We start from the raw sequence: 19,373 nt of genomic DNA, 5'->3' as shown, positions 1-19,373 counted from the left end.
AAACCATATCCAGTTGTCTTGTCTACTATTTTTGGCGTATCTTATTACCTGGATGTCTAACCTACATCGACGTATGTTACTGAATTTTTCTGAACCTCCTACTTTCAGATTTGCAAGAACCCCCTCAAAATGAAAAAAAAATGAAATAACCCTAAATTGAACAAGCCCCTAAACAATTTTACACCATTCAATTTTCATGTAGGTCAAAGAATAATTAGTTGACAATAAGTCAGTTCATGTTTCAAAGTGCACATGCACAGTGAGATGCATTCTGGGTAATATGTCAAAGGTGAAGTTTCTGGAGACATGTCTCGGCAGCTTTCAAATTTGACATAGTACCCATAGTGCATCTTGCTGCACATATGCAGTTTACACTTTGAACTGGATTATAATGAAGTGTAAATTGGTAAAACTTGAAGTGCAGAAACAGTTTTTTTTCTTCATTACACCACTTATAGCAAACTGTCAGTATGTGGTAATGAAAAACACAGTGTGCAAATGGAAGACTCCCTTCCAATGTATACTTAAAAGGTGTTTCATCTAAAATACAGCAGCAGACAAAATTTTCAGGCAACTATTTAGGACACACAGGCCACCCTGTGTCCTTAGACTACAATTGCAGCAGCTAATTATAAAAAGTTAAGACCCCTCATAGAAAACTACAATAAAAGCAATAACATTCATGTACATTATAGTTAAGAACATTTCGAGCAGTGGGAAAACAAAAATGACATCTCTAGTTGGGTACATTTTTCACGTGTGTGTTTCGTAATAATTACATGGACCTTAAGTTAACCAAAAATCATAACAGTTTGTTACCCATCTAGCTAAGATATATTTTCAATGTGGCGATGAAAACAAATCGTTTTTCGTTGTCACAGCACAGACAACAGTACAATTAAAATGAATGCAGTGGGGAATACAGTGCATGGATATATGTAAATTGCACTTCAACTGGTTATGGAATGGCTGCCCAAACAAGCTAAAACTGCATCCAAAACAAAACTCTATTATTATATAGTCCTAGAAAAATACATCTAACCATGTATAGGACCACTTAAACCTACCATCTTCATCCTCCTTTTAAAACTTGTAAAAACACCACCTCTAAAACTTGTACAAGTGGTACAGTCCTCTCAAATCCTTCACAAATGCTATCCTGTAACGGACCATACCACTGCTACCACAGGGAAGTGTATTACTCGATAATCTTGGCTATTACAGACACTGATGTCAATACATGTAAAAATAAAAACCAGCTGCCCTTTGTTTTCTTACTTATTACATTTGTTGATTTTAATAAGCACCCAATCTCCCATATAGACTACAGTACAGTATTTTGTAACTGGGCTCTTCTAAGATTAATGATGTCATCCATTAATTGAAAGTTGGGTTTCAGAGTTAAGATTTTGAGCTGTGAGTCCTTATGCCAAGATTCCAAGCTAAAATGTTCTATTTTTCTGTTTTGTGCAAGTTTTCACAGTGACTCCCATATTGGCTTCCTATTGGTATTTTAATTCTTTAAAATAGTTCCCACAGTTCTATGAATGCGAAACGCTTCGAGAAAGGGACATTCCTTGGAAAGTGAGAGTTTATGTAACACAGACTACCCTCTTTTACTACATGTTTTAGCATACATGATTCACTTTTAGTGCCTTGTTTTTTTTTTAATCTGCCAATATTTTTGAAATGCTAAACTTTGCAATAAGTACATATTGTGAAATTTGCATTCGGATTTCACAAAATGATGGCAAATCATTTTGCTTCTTAAAAATACTGAATCCAAACAGATTTGATTTTATGAATTACATCTGAACAAAATATTTTATAGATTTTGGCCAGATTCTACTCTTAAAAAAACATCCAAATGTTGTCATTTCAAACATTTAAGTCTCATATATATATCCCCAAACTAATTATGCTTAACCATAAAAACCATACTTCAATTTTTAACAAATTGTAAGATTTGTTCCTAAGGATAGCTTTAGAAATCCCCAATTTCAATCTAAATACCACCCCTTTTTTCTGCTTAACTCTTTCTGCACCAAACCTTAAGTCTGTGACTGTCAGTACAATCTAAACTCCAGAGTTTACCATGCATTAGACTACACTAAGTTAAACCCAAACTAAGGACCCTCTACCATGTTGTTATCATAGCCTGAAAATTCATCTGTGTTGGTAAATTACATTATGGCTAAACTTAACTTTATCTAACCAACACAACAAATAAGTTGTGACTTGCCCGAATTTTACGGTAAGTTGAAATTCTTTGCAAGAGGAGTGAAGGAGGCTGTGTACATCTGTGCCCACTGCTGAATAGAGACGGGGGGCGACACAGGTTATCTGGCATTTATGACCCTCTGCTGCAGTCACATGTCTCTGATGTCACGTCCCGAAAGCTACAGTAGACAGGTCCATTCCCTTAGCTGAAAATTTGGGGTAAGTCTCAACTTCTTTGTAGTGTTGGTTAGTGAAAGTTTAGTTTATCCATAATGTTGTTATCATTACCCTATGTTGTGTTTTGTGTGGTTATGTAGAGATTCAGTAGGAGGAAAGGTCGGTGGGCAAGTGGGGGGGCATCTGGTCCAGGTGTTCCAAGACGAAGGACGCCACGTCCACATCCTGGGTCTCGTACCTCTGGATGAACATGTGTTTCTATGGCAAATAGAAGAAGAAAAGGCTTTCGTTAGCGAATTTGCACAACCAGAATTACGAGAGAAGCAAACACTTAATGTTAACAGATTGTACTTTTTGCTGGCTTAGCGGCGAGAGAAGCGGTTAGTTCAACCAAGGATGCATGGATCGGTCAATTTAACCAAACTCTTCTTATAGCCCTTCTATACACACGATTACGCAATCAGCCAGCGTGGCCAAGCGGTCTGCGCTGGGTGGATATAGCGATTTGCTTTTGCAGCCGTGGATCGTGGGTTCGAACCCCACTTGTAACAATTTTTTTCTTTGTGAGAAAAATCTCGTGTAATTTTTTTTTAATAGAAGACAGACCAATTCAGTAACTCGATGTTTAAAAACTCTTTTTTCATGTCATTTTGTTTAACATCTAGGCTTTTTCCAAAATACGCACCGGCCCGCTTTTTTCAGAAGCTTTCTTGTTAGTACAGTTTTGACTCGCATGCACAGAGGGTTGTATTGTGGATTACAGAGTTGTCAAAGTTGAAGGCCCTTGACACATAAACAAAACATGTTTGTTCATGCTGATCTAGACACAAACTGTTAGGGCCTTCACTTTTGACCATTCAATCCATGAATTGGCTTATCCAACTTTATGCTTAGCTAATACTTCTCAAGATTGTAGGTTCTTGTCTCTAATAAACAATGATTTAGGTAGTAAATGAACAGACAGTTTAAGTAAAGCATCTATCTATACAGGAATTGTAGCAAACTTACCAACAGTTCCTTATACTTAGGTCTCTGGGAGGCGTCCTTTGTCAAACTATGGGAAAAAATTGATACTTTGTATCATTGCCACTATTTAGCATGAAAAGTCTAGTAACCTAGCAAATACTTAGTACAGTGGAAGCCGCTTAATTGCACACCCAATTTGCCGGCAAATTCCGTGCAATTATCCGGCGTGTGCGATAATGCGAAGTTCCCGAGTTGGACTGCACCGCCACGGGATTTGGGGATTCTGTGCAATTGACAGAAGTGTGCGTTAATCCGATGTGTAATTAACTGGCTTCCACTGTACAATAACTATTATTAAGTATAAAACAACATGCATCCGTGAATAATAAGTTTGATCAGGTTGGCATATCACTGAATAAAGAGACGCTTTTTCCACAATCACTGCTGTCACCAAAATGTAGGTCAAAATACTTTTATTATGTGCACCTTTAAATCTTTTTGATTAGAGATAAAAGCAAGACCAGGCTGTACACCCACCATATATTAACAAAGTTGATGAAGTCTGGTGAAAAGTTGTGTTCTTTAGGGTTAAGCTGTGGGGGGTCACCCTTCACCACTTGTGAGAGCTGGTCGAACACACTGTTCCACTTTGGGTACGGGAACTTTCCAGTGGCCAGCTCCATCTGGAAAAGACGTTGAAAAATATTACATTTTGACTTAGACTAGCCTATGAAGCTATTCCTTCAGTCACTGTTACTGAGAAGACATTAGAAACATTTTGATTCAGTTCTTGCATAAGAAAAGTCTATTTCTCCAGTTGTCAGAACAAGATGTGCTGAGCAAATTTTATATTTATCAAAAAGCTCTTTCTGAAGCACCCTCTAGTGACCTTTATCCAAACTGCAGGAACAAATCTTAATATGTTATTGACCTGTACATGTACATGGGTCGGGATAAGCTATCACATGGAGGGGCACATTTCCTAAAACTGAGTTTATGTGTCCACATTTGCTGTTTGTTCTAAATAGAATGTACGAAAAAAAGAAACTGTTCACTCTGACCCTTACCTCCCTCACGATCTCCATGAAAAGCGGCTGCTTTCAGCTTCTCATGTCAATCTATGAAGGTTAACCTGGGCTCTAGCCAGCGTCCGTTTTTCCGTCAATTGACGGAAATTTGCTGCGTGTGACGGAAAAATTTTAAAACCAATCCGTCAACCTTGACAGACAAAAATCCTTGGTGGAAGCAACAGGCGGCTTGGGGACGCCATCCACGGCCGTAAAAGCCACACACTATTGGTTTTGCTATGGTTATTATTGTTGACTAAGTGTGTCGGTGCCCTTTCGCATACAATAATCTCATTAAAAACCCGTTTTTCAAGGTCTCAGTTCAGTCTCTCTAACTCCTGGAATAGTGTTTTTTGCGACATTGTGAATTAGTTGACGGAAAAAAAAATTTCGAGCTGGCTGGAGCCCTGAGGTTAACACAAACAAAAAAGAATGGAAATCACATCACAATATTTCCATGACTCACCAGCGTAATACCTAAACTCCAGACGTCTGATCTGATGTCATAACCTTGTCTTGATGACATGGGGTCTATCCTCTCTGGCTGTATGAGAAAACAAGTTAGAACACATTTTATCAGTTATATTCGAGCAGAGATGCATAAGCAGGGCTTGAAATACTTTTTCTGCATACTTGCACTGGTGCAGGTAACATTGAAAATCACCTGCACCAGACAAATTCCACCTGCACCAGACAAATTCCACCTGCACCACTCCGAATTTAAGAATTATGAATCATACTAAAACTGTTCAGGAACCATGCATTGCTAATTTTTCTTTCATACTTTATCAATGCAGCTAATAACAATCCATACACACCTATATCATAGGACATATATGTATAAAACCCAGTACATGACCAGTGCAGGTTAGGTACAGAAGAAATACCTGCACAGCTCCAATTTTACCTGCACTAACCTGCATATGCAGGTGGTATTTCGAGCCCTGATAAGGTCTCAAATACAACAACAACAAAAACCAACAGTATATCATTTTAATTAACAGGAAAAGAACAGATCGAAATTACAGGTCTGGAGTACAGCATCATTAATGAACATCATAAGGCCATACCAATTTAATTTGTTGGTTCTCGGATTTTTTCCTAAAAAAATTGAAGCGACAGGGCGAAAAAAAAAAAAAAAAAAAACTTGCAACAAGTCTGGGTTCAGGTCCAGGCTGGTTAGTCCAGACCTGAACTCATGGTATACGTGTGATAGAAATAGTTAATCAGTTAAAATTACATGCAAAATTGCATGTTGGCATAAATTTGTACAATATACATTAAATTATGTACAGTTGCTACAGTAAACAGAAATGTTCACAAAACATCTCAAATAGACCAATATAGTATTTTTACAGAGATGCAACGACAACAACAAACATTATCTAAGTTTGCCTCTAGAAATAAAATACCATCGCTGGAAGACTTATTTGCTCTCTGAGTTGATAAGAATCTGTCTATCCAAGGCTCTAATTACATTTCATGGTCAACTGGTGCAAATTGGAAAAAAAATTACAAATACTTCCACTCCCCCAAAAATACATGAACAAGCCAAAGTACTGAACTACATGTTGCATAAAACCATAGCTTTATTCTCTCTTTTTGTTACATGTACAATTATTTGTTGACAAAAAATTAAGATGCAGTTTGATTAAACTTCCTTAGAAGCAATGCAAATCACTGAAATCAGCACTGAAATGGTACACCATGTACTATCTAGCCAAATCTGCAGTTCCATTAGAAACAGCGTGGGGGCGCTTTTTTGACTTACAGAAGAAGAAAGATGGCCGCCCGAGATTTTCCGACTTCATTTTCATCTCCATTTGGAAGACTTTGAGCATTTCAGGCATATCAAAACATGTTGGCTATGGAGGTACAACAGTGAAAAAGTATTGGTGATTTATTGAGTTGTTTGTTTGGGTGCCGATTTCTGTGTTTCAATTGAAAATTTGCATGTGAAAGTGTGTGTGAGAGACAGCACATGCTCAGCCGAACTTCTGGTTCTGCTACGTTATGTTATGCCAATGGTTATGCCCATGTGTATCTCATTTACGATGATTTATTTGTTCCTAAATATACTTTGCAACAAAAAAGATATGAATCAATTGGTAGCAATGGACTTGGGGGTGAGAAAAAGTAAATGCACTGGTACTTTCCAGACGTTCTGTTTCTCTAACGGAACCAAAGTTTTGCAGCACGATTACTGAATGGAATTTTTTTTTTTTTTTTTTTTTTGAAATTGGGAAAATTAGAAGCGGCGATTCCGAGAACCAACGAATTAAATTGGTGTGGCCTAAATAAACAAAATAAATAAAAGTTAGGAGGAGAAAGTTTTTTTTCAAGTCGCCATGTAAATCTCATCTTGGCGCAGGCTCATTTTTTTTCATACCGTACCTTTATTTTGTCATTTGTGTCGTTTGTCATCAAAACCAATGCATTTCCTTATATTATTATTACAAAAAGTCCAAACACATGTAATGCCTACATCTTATTCTGCTTTGTTCGCTCAAAACATTATCAAAGGGTTTAAGAAAGATATGTCTACTTACAGCCATGTAAGGTCTGCAGCCGGCGTCCCTGGTTTTGGCTATGGAGTCGACCAACTGGCCGCTGATTCCGAAATCACACATCTTGATGTTCCCTTTCCTGTCCAGTAGGATGTTGGATGGCTTCACGTCTGAAATACACACACAAAAAATGAATGTTAACATCAAGGTCAAGTAACAGCTAACTGTGTACCTGATGTTTGTTTCATATAACTGGTAAACTGCCATTAGGCCAAATGCACCAGTTTTGTACAGTTATCAATGTACAAACTGCATAAAGCTAGACTGCATTCCTTAGCATTTCCAATAAGTATGGTGGGATTCTTAATAACATCCTTGTCTAGAGACATACACCTACCTCTGTGGATGATGTTTAGTCTTGTCTTCAAGTAGTTTAAGGCCTTGACAGTCTGAAAATAGAATTTAAAATATATGATATGTATGAGACGACAAAAAAGACGTTCCTTATACCCAAAGACTACTTTATGAAATTATAAATGTAGACTACTTGGCAATCTTTCCATCATGGTGAAATGAATAAAAGATACACTAAATTTTCCCTAAGAGCTGCAGGAATTGTTTGGGACTTACTGCCACAGTGACCATGCCCAGAATGTCCTCCGGCATGTATCTGTTCAGGCTGTAGATGTACTTGTAGAATTTGTCAAAGGATGTGTCCATCAGTTCCATGCAGATCCAACAGTCACCCTGAAAATAAACAACAATTTAGAATTAGAATCACACTCAAAAAATTATTCTACCAAATACTGTTTTAGATGTACACTGCTGTGCAAGATGAAACAAGCTCTATTTGAACATTGCTATTCTTTAAAATCTGTTACTGTTAAAAAAATTTGATTTAAAATCTATTTCCACTTGCACCACAGCTTATGGCATACACTATTATTACATCATGACTTCTTGTTAACACCACTGTGTTATCACTTCCTGTGCTCATCTAAAACACCTCAATTCCTGTGCATACATGGTGCATCATTAATTCCTGTGTACACATTCTGCGTCATCAATTCCTGTGCACACATGCTGCATCATCAATTCCTGTACACACATGCTACATCATCAATTCTTGTGCACACATGCTGCATCATCAATTCGATCCTGTGCACACATGCTACATCATCATTTCCTACATGCACACATACAGCATCATCAATTCCTGTGCACACGTGCTGCATCATCATTTCTTACATGCACAAATAAAGCATCATCAATTCCTGTGCACACATGCTGCATCATCATTTCCAGTGCATACCTGCTGCATCATCAATCTCTGTGCCTATAAATGTACATCATGAATTTATGTGCACACCTTTTACATCAACAATTCCTCATACAACACAAACTACCATGGAATTTATGTGCACACCTTTTACATCAACAATTCCTCATACAACACAAACTACCATGGAAACAAGCTATTACCAATAGGGTAAAACAAATCATAAACCTGTAACAGTGACACTTTCCACAAAAGGTCCAACCATTCAAAAGACAAGACCTAAATATTTTAGCGATTGTGACTGGGACAGAACTTTATTCACCTCCTTGAAGAGCGCCCCAAAGAACTGTACGATGTATGTGCAGTCGTTACTCCTCATGACCACATCCAGGTCCATCAGCAGCTGTTTCTGTTCCCGCTCATCTACTGTGGAGCGTATCCTCTGTAGGGTCAGGTCAAAGGTTGGAGATCATGTCAAAGGTTAGCAATCAGAGACCTAATGACCCAGTATTCAAAATGAGTATTGCAATTTTCATGAAGTAGCATTTTGTTGGCTACATTGCTTTTTATGGAACTTGACTATTTGACATTCAACATCAGTTGTTTAAGTGCAATATTCTTGTAAGAGCAACAGTGCAATACACTCTAAGATTGCTATGTAACGTTGTGCAATACTACATGTATCAAAAAGTCGGATGCACACCTTGGTTTTACCTTCCGCCCTCCAGAATTGTTACTATTCTGATTAAGGCCTAGGTTTCTTCGTCTTTTAAACTCATCTTGTATGTTGATTTTGAATATGTTGCGTTTATATGTCAATAAAGATGATGTCAACCCCCTCATCTAATGATCAATAATCATTGGACAATAAGAAACTACAAAGATTTCTTTGATTATTCAACCATCTATTAATATAACACAAAAGGGAAAGCATTTGAAATATGGAATCCTTTAAGTTTAACTAAAAGTAATTTTCATACTGATTTGATTCCTAATATCGCTTGGACCATGGGCAATCAAATTTTCCACAAAACATCAACTGATTTTGATTATATCTTTTCACAAATAATTTTTTCTAACCAAGTTAAAATTTCTAACTTATTGGCTGTCGTAAGAAACTTGAAGGTTCTTCTCACCTTGACAGCCATGGTTGTCTGACTCTGCTCGTGGCACATCTTGTTAACGGACCCGAACGCACCGCGGCCGATCTCTCCCAGGTCTAACAGGTCATCCGCCGTGAAGTCATAGATCTGATACAAGACAACAAAAAATTAATCAAAGAGTACAAAAGTTACTCAACGAATTAGATTAACATACTTCATTCTAGCATCATGAAAAAAATATGGTTGCATTGGAAATTGTGCTAATACTAATTAGATCTGGTCATAGATCTGATACAAGACAACAAAAAATTAAACCAAGAGTACAAAAGTTACTCAACGAATTAGATTAACATACTTCATTCTAGCATCATGAAAAAAATATGGTTGCATTGGAAATTGTGCTAATACTAAGCTGGGCTCAAAATCCTTTTTTCTGCATACCTACACTAGTGCAGGTAACATAGAAAACTTCCTGCACCAGACAAATTTTACCTGCATCACTCAGGATTCAAAATTTAGGAGGATTTATACTAAGTCTTCTAAGGCAGTAACAGTTAATGCAGGTAGTAAAAATCCACAATACACCTACTTCATAATCATAGTACATGTACATGGACCAGTACAGTACACGAATCAGTGCAGGTAAGGTGCAGGTAGACATTGGAAATACCTGCATATACTAACCCGCATAAGCAGGCGGTATTTTGAGCCCTGTGTATATGCTTTCCAATATGATATATAAAATATGTCACAAAATGGATGAAGTGCTAAGAAAGATTATTGATAAAATCTAAGTTACCTCATATTTCATTTGTGAGTATAAAATAAACAGAATATATCCCAACCTTGTCAGGAGTGATCTTGAGTTTCCCAGACTTGTCCAAGCTTTCTGAACGAATCCTTTCTCTGAAACACAAAGAAAAAAGGAACACGAACTTTAACAAAAAAAGATCTTTCCCTTCAAATCCCTTGTGAATCCTACCTATTTGAAGCTTTTCCATAGACAAAGAATTAGAATATAACATTGATGATGGGATGTAGGGAAGGGGTTGGGGGGTTGGACCAATATGCATGAAGGAATGAAAATGTGGAGTTAGATATAATTCCATATATGAATACAAAAATAGTTTATAGTGTATATATAATTTATACATTACATTTTGGACCTGAATGAAATGCTTTGACAATATAAGATCTACTGAATATGATAAATTATATATGGATTGTTTTTAAAAATGTAAAAGTTAAACTTAAACATACAGTTTCTTCACTTAGTTTTTTTGCTTTCATTTCAAAAATGAAGACCCCTATCTATTATACCCCAAATGACCAAGATTAATCTTAACAAAACAAACAAGGATAAATTATTTGAATAACATCACACAGCCTTCTAGTTCAACATTGACATGTTACTTACAATTACATCACACATGCACCCTTCTAAAAATGGACTATACTTTTCTACTTGTTTGAGCATGTATTCCAAGTAGCTCGATATACCCTGGGTTCTACTCAACAAGTGCCGCTTTAACTTAATTATTTTTCTAGGTCAATCCATGACGCAAACAGAGGACAGCACGCCACATCACAATGAATTAACCAACCCATCGAACCCCTGATGAAATGCAAATGACAACCAATCATTGACGCACATTCCACAGGGAACAAGACAATAACAACATTTCCATGCTCCACTGCACACTGCAAATGAATACATGATGAACAGTGAATTAAAACCTATCTACAGCACTACAAAGATAATTTAACTTTATTAATGATAATAACAATAACTTTATAGAGGCATGCTTTCGCATGCAATTAAGTTAACATTACAAAGTGATGCTTTTAGAAAATGAACCATAGAAAATAAGAACTGAAACTTGAAAGTGAACTTAGAGTCAGTGCTTTTTTTTTACAAGCATTAGTTGTGTCGTTTAACCGATTAATACGAATTCTACGAACAGCGAGTTTCGATCCATATTCCTCTTCACGTCCTGTACACCGCCGCGCTGCGATGGGGTTGGCGGGCTTGACCTTTGACCCCATCTGTGTTAGACAGTAGCATGTGGATGACACTGACATCTTCAGTTATGCTTGACTATGGCAATTTTTATCCAACATTTTGTCAACAAACAGCTTTTAAAATGCTTACAAAGAAATCAAAACTGTGCAAGCTGTCTACTTTCAATGGAATTTATTAACAACCTTGTGGAAATTCAGGGCATTTCTCGTCAAACCACAATTTTGTATTCACTTGCAGGGCTCGAAATACCACCTGTATATGCAGGTTAGCACAGGTAAAATTGGAGCTGTGCAGGTATTTCTGGTGTCTACCTGCACCTGACCTGCACTGGTCCATGTACTGGTTTTACACATAATGCCCTATGATGTAGGTGTATGTGGATTGTTATTAGCTGCATTGACTGTTACCACCCATCAGGTATAAAAGTAAAAATAGTAAATTACGGTTCCCGAACAATCTTAGTATGATCCATACTTCCTAAATTCAGAGTGGTGCAGGTAAAATTTGTCTGGTGCAGGTTATTTTCAATATTACCTGCACCAGTGCAAGTATGCAGAAAATAGTATTTCAAGCCCTGACTTGTGTGGTACTGCACTTCTTGCAAATTCCAAACTGCTTATGAGTATGACATAATCCAATAAGAACAGCTTTGTTGTAACTATTATTATTAGTTGTTGTCATTTTTTTACACTGAAGTGCTATCATTCAAACATTCAAGTAAAGGTGCATGAGTGTAATTTTAATTATATTTGTATGTAAATGAATTAGATAAGTGGGTTTAGAAGCATTAGTGATAATCCGTTGCAAATCATTTTGATGTAATTTTATGTTGCAAACTGATAATTGTGGCTTTGCGAATAATTCGCGCAAAGTAGGTACACACGTGACCAAATAAAGAAAATATCAATTCTAAGATACCGATACCATATACATACAGTGGTAACTGATGATTGGAAAGCATATCTGACTCACATTTTCAGTTTACTCATGTCACCACTAAGGAGTGAATCATAAAACTGTTCAACACCCAAAAGCTTCTATTACCTGATCACTAGACAAAGTTAGAACTCATAAAACATATTATCTGATTTGGGTTCAGTTCAATCTTCTGTCTTCTGGGAAAAATATTTTGCACGAAATCCTCAGACCATTATTTGGGGCAATTATTGGCAAGGCATTTTTTCATTGTCTATGTTTTGAAAGCCCATTGTTACAAAGCATACATATTAGTTGTGTGTACTCCAACAATGATTATATAATATGAATCTGCTCCCAAACTCAAGTGCCATTGTTCATACCATAGGTGGGGTCAACCGGTATTATGATAATGCAACCTTTACCCAAAAGCTTGAATGGTAAAAACCAGTTCTCACAGTCTATAGAAACCATTTCCTGTTGGAGCAAATTAAACTAGTGACAATCATTGTTCATACATATATTACAAGTACAAGGTGTGATGTTAAAGTAAATATGTAGCTCTGTCCCCTTTAAAACTTGAAGTTGAATGGTAAACCAGTTCTGTCTTTGAACGATTTGCTGTTGGACCAGTCCACTTGTAACATTTGCTGTTCATAGATGTGGTGAAAAACGTAAACCTACCCCCTAAACTTGAATGGTATCAACCAGTTACATGTATGAATCATTTTATGTTGGATCAGTCCAGATGTAACATTCATTGTTCATAGGTGTAGTATTAGAATAACCATTTGTGACTATACCCCCTAAACTTGAATTGCATCAACAAGTTCTGACTAAGAAGTATTCAATGTTGGACCAGTCTACTTTAAATTTTAATACATCTGTGGTTCATATGCGTTGTGTTAACCAAGGAGCTTATATTGAGAAGGAGGTTGGACGGGCTTAATACCCCGCTGCGCGGTATTGTATAGACCCGCTAACTCCCGTGGCGGCCTTTTGTTTACGCCCTCCGGCGGTGCCGCTTTGATCGGATGTTGGGTTCAGGCCATGGCGCCATTTTTACCCGAGCGCCAATCAGAAGAGCCCGACTGTGACGTCACGCGTCCGAGCCTAGCCGAAGATCACCCGAGGCTGAGATCGGCATGCCGGCAGTTTCCGCCGATTTCCTTATTTGGGAAGCGCGGGTGACGTGTGCAAAAGGCGGCATCATTTGGACAAGACGCTGACGGCCATTTTGATGTGTGTTTCACCGCTGTACGATCGACATGTGTGAGTTTATAAGCATTTTTGTGGATGCGTACGGGATTTTTTTGCTCGAAAATATGAAAAATGTTCTGTATTAAATGTCTCCATAAAAATTATTTAACAAATTTCCCACCGAAACTGACGAATTTCCTGGATAGTTTAATGCTTTGGTGACCCATTGAAATATTGTTTGTCGTTGGACTCAGTTTAGATTTACTGGACTCTGCGTTTGAGTTTTGCTTTATTTTTGTGTCAGTACGGACTCCGTGGATCCATCACACTCATGGGCAGGGTGGGAGGTTATATGTACTAGCGACATGGAATTTTGTACTCGATATTTTGATCATTACGCCTAATCGTTTGTAGTTCAACCCGCGGTACACGCGGCGACATCATATCCACTTGTTTATGTGACGTTAACGTTGTACAACCAGGTTCCCAGTCTTATCGAGTCCATGTTTGTGCTTTTCAGAAAACTACCGAGGAAGGGAAGACCACTAAATCGACGCCATAGTGGATACGGCCTTGCCGAAAAGGCCACGTAGTTCGGAATAAAATTTACGTATCTGAACCAAGAGTGGTAATCATCGTGTTCTGTTTTTAGTTAAATATAACGTTTCTTCTAAATAACGTCACAATAAGTGTTTCTTGGGAACCTCCGATCAAATAGTTCATACAATTTCTAGTCGGTATTCTGACTTGACGGTAGCGATGAATAAAGATTTCCCTCCCCCTCCCCATAGTCTATTTATTTCCGCTACGCAAGACAATTGTTGCAGAAAAGTATGAACGATCTTGAAGGTAAGAATTTTTGATGGTCTTAAAATACATATTATCGTTTAGAAAATGAACTTCTAGATGCAATACGTTAGTTTAAATGCAGTGGCAGTTAATTACATGTATAATTTGTGACAGTGAGGTCAGCTTAGCTAAACCGCACGTATTACAAGTAAATATGTTACTGCTATAGCTATCGCTAGTTCTGTGTTGTCTGCAAGACAGTCAGGTGCCTTCGATTCTTCAAAAACTTCTTCAAAATCACTCAAAACCCGTTTTAAAGTCACTGTTTCCAGTGCGAGTTATCTTGAAAAAGACTGTAAACAAAGGACCCTTGCTTGCCGGCGTATGCAGATCGGGGGGTAATTAGCACCTCGACGTGAAGTTGTTACTTCTCACCTGAGGGGAACATCACTGAATGAAGGCAAATTGTGTCCAATCTCCTTCTCAATATAAGCTCCTTGTGTTAACATTTACCAATGCAACCTACCCCCTAAACTTTAATGGTATCAGCCAATTATATCTATAAGAACAACTTGCTGTTGGACTAATCCACTTGTAAAATTTGCTGTTCATACGAATGGTGTTTTAATAAAAAAATGTGACCCTACCCTTAAACGTGAATGGTGTCAACCAGTTTTGTGTATGAACCATGTGCTGTTGGACCAGCCTACTGTGTAAGATAGGGAGGTTTCTGATATACTTACAGGTGGGGAGGGTATGGACTGGTACTGGTAGGGCGGTGGAATGGGTCCTCCTCTGGTTCTGGAGACTGTGGGCTCAGGTCAAAGGACAACTTCAGACCTTTCCTCTTGGCTGCTTAGAAATTTAAAAAAAAAATATAAAATTTCATTAATCATTATTTCTTTAATTAACAAAGATGGGACAACTTGACAAAATAAAACAAAGCGCAATTTAATGCAAAAACATACTGCAAGTTTGCAAAATTCAGCAGATTTTAAATGTAAAAGTTTCCTCTACAGTCTACATTCTACAAACACAACTACAGTTATGAAGGCTACAACAGAGCTACAAGACAACTTAATAAATATAACATACAACAGTACTTTGTAAATTTTTCCTACATTTATAAATCTTTGAAATGATGTACCGGGTATTCTCATTCTAAAGCCTCAAACAACACTGTAAGTTCAAGCTACTTTATATATTGAAAAATATAAAATGCTATATTTCAACTGTTAATATTAATATAATATTATACAAACAATGTTTAGTTCCTTGGAGTACAAAGCAGCATGGTATGAATAAAAGAATAAATACATAAATATGAATAAATGCATATCATAATACATGCACATCACTACAACTATAGCCTTGAGAGAAAAGTGGCCCAGGTCCAAAGTACATAACAAACATACATGTGCTGAAAACACATTTTCCTCAGTCACAAACTAAACTCTTGACAACCTTGTAGACAAGTCTTTAAAAGGATTTGGCTGCAAGGTGATAAATACCAACATGTCTTTCACCCATCAGCAAATTATTAAGTTCAACCAAGGCCTAAGCCAAGGCGAACGTGAATATGTACACGTACAATCAGGCTTTTAGCTATAGTATATGATTTTATGATTGGGGGTCCAAATTTCATAGTGACTGAGAGCCGCCACACAGAGATTGCTACTGACTCAAGTATTGTAGGGGGGTCTACGTCATTCATTTTCAATGGTGTAGAGTTTGAAAATTTTCAATTAAATTGGTGCATTTTGAAGGGCAAAATTACTGTCCGAGAGGTCATAGTTAAGATTTTGGCCACATGTGACCTAGTAGCATCCCAAGTCAACCAGAATTCCATGTGTGTCAGAGGATCCGCTAGCCAGTCTTAAGGGCGTCTTGAAGGAAGTGTGTCCAATTTCTTATCATTGTTAGGAACAGCGTGCCCAAAATATGATGCACGGATACATGCCTGGCTAAAAGCATGTGTACAAGACATATGCAGTGTCGCAGTCTTCAGTGTATACTACTCTGTAAATTAATCGAGGTACCAGGCCGACCAATTTCCTACCAGATCCACAGTTTGTAACATATAGTATCAAACTTCCCGTAGGTGCCCGTTTGACTCCCTTAGCCGGCTACACTCCTTGGCCAGCTTTGATACTATCTTATGGCACCGTAGGATCTGCTTGGAGATTACAGGCCAGCCACAAGTAGGATCTCTTGACAGCCGATGTATGTATGTGCCTGTGCGTGCATGTATGTATGTGTGTCTGTATGTGTATGTCTGTCAGTGTGCATGTGTGTGTGTGCCAGTGTATGTATGTGTGTTTGTGTATAGTAGTGAATCGAATGGTTGTGTGTGATTGCGTATGTATAATCTGTTGTTTCAACTTCTCAATATACACACAATCATTGCAAAATTCCACATACACAATGCCACATTGCCCAGAAAAATAAGTGCTGCTATTTTTGCCTATGGGACTGGAGAGGTTTCAAGGAAATATGGGATCGGGGTGAAGTCTGCCATCTCTGTTTCTCTACTAGTAATCATTCTTGATTTGTTTGTTTGACTAATGTTGTTACTGATGGACTAATCCTCCATCAGTAACTTTTAAAATGCCAAATATGGTCAAATTTCAAATCTTAACGGTCCTAGTTTCCTAGAAACCGTTGTGAAGTGAATGACCTGAGCTGAGGGCATGAGTCATTCCTCTGTCCCCTTCATGACGTGTCAGGGGTGAGTCATACACTATATATACATGTACACCGCACACATGTGCAACACAGGTACGAAAACTTTCAATGGTAAACACAGAAGACACATGAAGGGAGGGTCTACTTAGACAGACACACCGCAATATATAATTTTTGTAGCGTGTAATTATTTCTAATATTGGAAAACGTCACGTATTCATATGGATAGTTGTAGCATGCAAATTTCACAAAGAGATACGATTTTGTACCTAGATTCTGCCTACTATACCACGATATCAAGAAATAATAAGGTGCGTATACAGTTTTCAGATTGTCACTGATGTTTTCCAAAGGAGGAAGTTATAAAGGAATGATTGATATTTACAAATCTGAAGCAAGCTTTGAGAAAATTTCTCCCGCTTTTTTTTTCACCTGCCATTTTTGTAAAAAAAAAAGATTTTGCAATCAATTTGCTAGGTTTGTTTTGGACATAATGCTTCCTAGGACACTAACAACAGTTACCCAACAGTATCAAAGCAGTGAGTGAGACGGAACTACGCTTCTAGAGCCGTGAGGATGTTTCAAACAAGAAGAAAACCGCAGTTTCCTACCTGCTTGGCCACCGGGAGACCGGGAAGCCATGATCATGCCTTTCTCCGTGCCAGGTACCGGAGACCCCGGGAAACCACCCCCGAAAAAACACCTTTCCTCCAAAATTCCACGCAATTCCTTCGATTCCCGGCTTCCTTGACGTCTTGGCTATTCCTTGAAGGCGTGAAGTGAGCTAAGAATGCGTCAAAGCGGTGTAAGGAAGCGTTGTTTCGTGCGTAACCTGAGAATTTTTCTGGCCGTCACATAAGAACACGGGAAAATCCCCCAGGCCAAAAAATTCACTCCTGACGTCACGAGCCTAGTGCGCCTGCGCACGGGGTCAGGTCAAATGTTTTTATTATTTCAATAATGTAACGTACGTCCGCTTATACTGTAGTGTTAATATCTGACAAACTCTGTTTTCTCAGTTTTGGTGCGTGAAAAGTCGTAGAAATGGCCAAAAAGGTTCGTTATTTGCCAGTGACATATTCATTTGAGAAGAACAGTTCAAAACTGAGAGTAGTTCAAGGAAGGCATGACCAAATCTAAATTATTCCAGTAGTGTGTGACATTTGATAAATCAAAACGCATTCAATTTTGTATTGCGTCCTAGAGCCTCAATATTTCATACTAGACAGTGAACACACACACACGCACACACACACATGCGTGCTCGCACACACACACACACTCACACGAACATTTATGCGGACACTTTTTGGCAATTTGCATGGCATAACAGTAAACTGGCTTAAAATGCCCAGAGGATCCGATCCTGATTTCGATATGCTCCGACATTGTGTCCTTCTGAAAGGCACTTAGGAATTTCCTCAGGTAAAAATGAGTATAGTTATATAGCTTCGGTTTGGGACATCACGAGGACAGGACATTTAATGTAATGCCAAATCACCTTTATCTGCGGGGTAACCTCTATCTGTTGCCTTTGAAAGAGATGGATCTAAGGGGTAATTATTATCAAGTCGTCGGGCGTTAGTTTCAAATTTCAGAATACATAAAAATGGTTTGAAACTGCTGTTTGTCGACATGATATCCCTTATACTCTGTTTATCAAGACAACAGATATAGGTTACCCCACAGATAAAGGTAAGCTTAGCATTGTAGGTTCTGTGTTTGAGGAGAGCCACACCTTGTAACATGAAATAAAAGAACCCGTCACACTTATCGAAAATAGTAAAGGTCCTTTCCAGTACACAAGTGAGTGGATCAAAGAAATCTTTGCCAATATGCAGCTTGTAATCTTTATACCGTTCTTTAGTACAAACCTCAGGTATGGTACCCTACAACTAGGACTGCAATGCAAAGAAAGAAGTCTGACACAATGCTCTGTGTTAGATGTATTGGCAGAAAAACTCATTCTTACAATGCTGTGCACAGTGTAAGTGTTATCAATAAATCTTGCTATTCAATACAATCATAAAATTAAATCAAATCATAAAATCATTCAAGATCAATGTCTGATACTGTAAAAGTATATAACGTTACCTTATGTAACAAGTATATTTCAACATTTCAACAACAGTTTATATCATTCCGACACTGGAAGAGTCCAACAACAAAAACTGGTATGTAATTTGTTACATAAAATGAGGTCAATTCTCTTTGGTCACTTCTTTGTTACTTATAGTTACAATATATCATAATACATTAGCATTATCTCCACCGCCTAACGTTACATTGTTCCATTTCTTTAACAACATGGTTACACAGCAAGCAACAAACCACAGGTAACCTTCTTGTCAATAAGTTGAGTTGAGCTGAACAACATAAAGCTCATAACCATTCATGACCATTTATCTAAACCATTTGTTCTTTATACAGCTTACATCTAAT

The 19,373-nt window shown here is 37.8% G+C and overlaps 1 protein-coding gene and 1 long non-coding RNA gene across 7 annotated transcripts; one reads left to right on the top strand and one right to left on the bottom strand.

Annotated features, from left to right (window-relative positions):
• Positions 1–430: 430 nt before the first annotated feature.
• Positions 431–17,854, bottom strand: LOC118429574 (dual specificity mitogen-activated protein kinase kinase 4-like). Of its 6 annotated transcripts, XM_035840107.1 has the most exons (14): positions 17,543–17,854; positions 15,509–15,520; positions 14,990–15,101; positions 11,282–11,365; positions 10,165–10,225; positions 9,353–9,466; positions 8,539–8,658; positions 7,568–7,684; positions 7,335–7,386; positions 6,980–7,107; positions 4,897–4,974; positions 3,901–4,046; positions 3,406–3,451; positions 710–2,655 (listed from the first exon to the last, which is right to left on the bottom strand). In XM_035840107.1, the coding sequence occupies exons 1-14, from the start codon at positions 17,577–17,579 to the stop codon at positions 2,542–2,544; spliced, it is 1,221 nt and encodes a 406-aa protein (XP_035696000.1). In that variant the 5' UTR covers positions 17,580–17,854; the 3' UTR covers positions 710–2,541. The 6 variants fall into 6 exon arrangements, with proteins under 6 accessions (XP_035696001.1, XP_035696002.1, XP_035696003.1 ...); XM_035840108.1 differs by lacking the exon at positions 15,509–15,520 and having other exon boundaries at positions 431–2,655; positions 17,543–17,853; XM_035840109.1 differs by lacking the exon at positions 15,509–15,520 and having other exon boundaries at positions 431–2,655; positions 14,990–15,098; positions 17,543–17,853.
• On the top strand, positions 13,161–14,082 carry LOC118429605. Its single transcript, XR_004832755.1, has 2 exons — positions 13,161–13,529; positions 13,978–14,082. It is a non-coding gene; the product is annotated as an uncharacterized LOC118429605 (long non-coding RNA).
• Positions 17,855–19,373: the final 1,519 nt, after the last annotated feature.

The sequence above is a fragment of the Branchiostoma floridae genome, chromosome 13 (assembly GCF_000003815.2).
Source record: "Branchiostoma floridae strain S238N-H82 chromosome 13, Bfl_VNyyK, whole genome shotgun sequence".
Lineage (NCBI taxonomy): Eukaryota > Metazoa > Chordata > Leptocardii > Amphioxiformes > Branchiostomatidae > Branchiostoma > Branchiostoma floridae.
This window is presented reverse-complemented; position numbering and strand designations above follow the sequence as displayed.

Excerpts from the sequence above, each read along its gene's own strand:
- LOC118429574 (XM_035840107.1), bottom strand. The coding sequence starts at position 17,579 with ATGATCATGGCTTCCCGGTCTCCCGGTGGCCAAGCAG. Across the intron at positions 4,047-4,896 it reads GGAGTTTAGGTATTACGCTG|ATGGAGCTGGCCACTGGAAA; the intron begins GTGAGTCATGGA and ends CGTCTTTTCCAG. Across the intron at positions 3,452-3,900 it reads ATCAACTTTGTTAATATATG|TTTGACAAAGGACGCCTCCC; the intron begins GTGGGTGTACAG and ends TTTTTCCCATAG.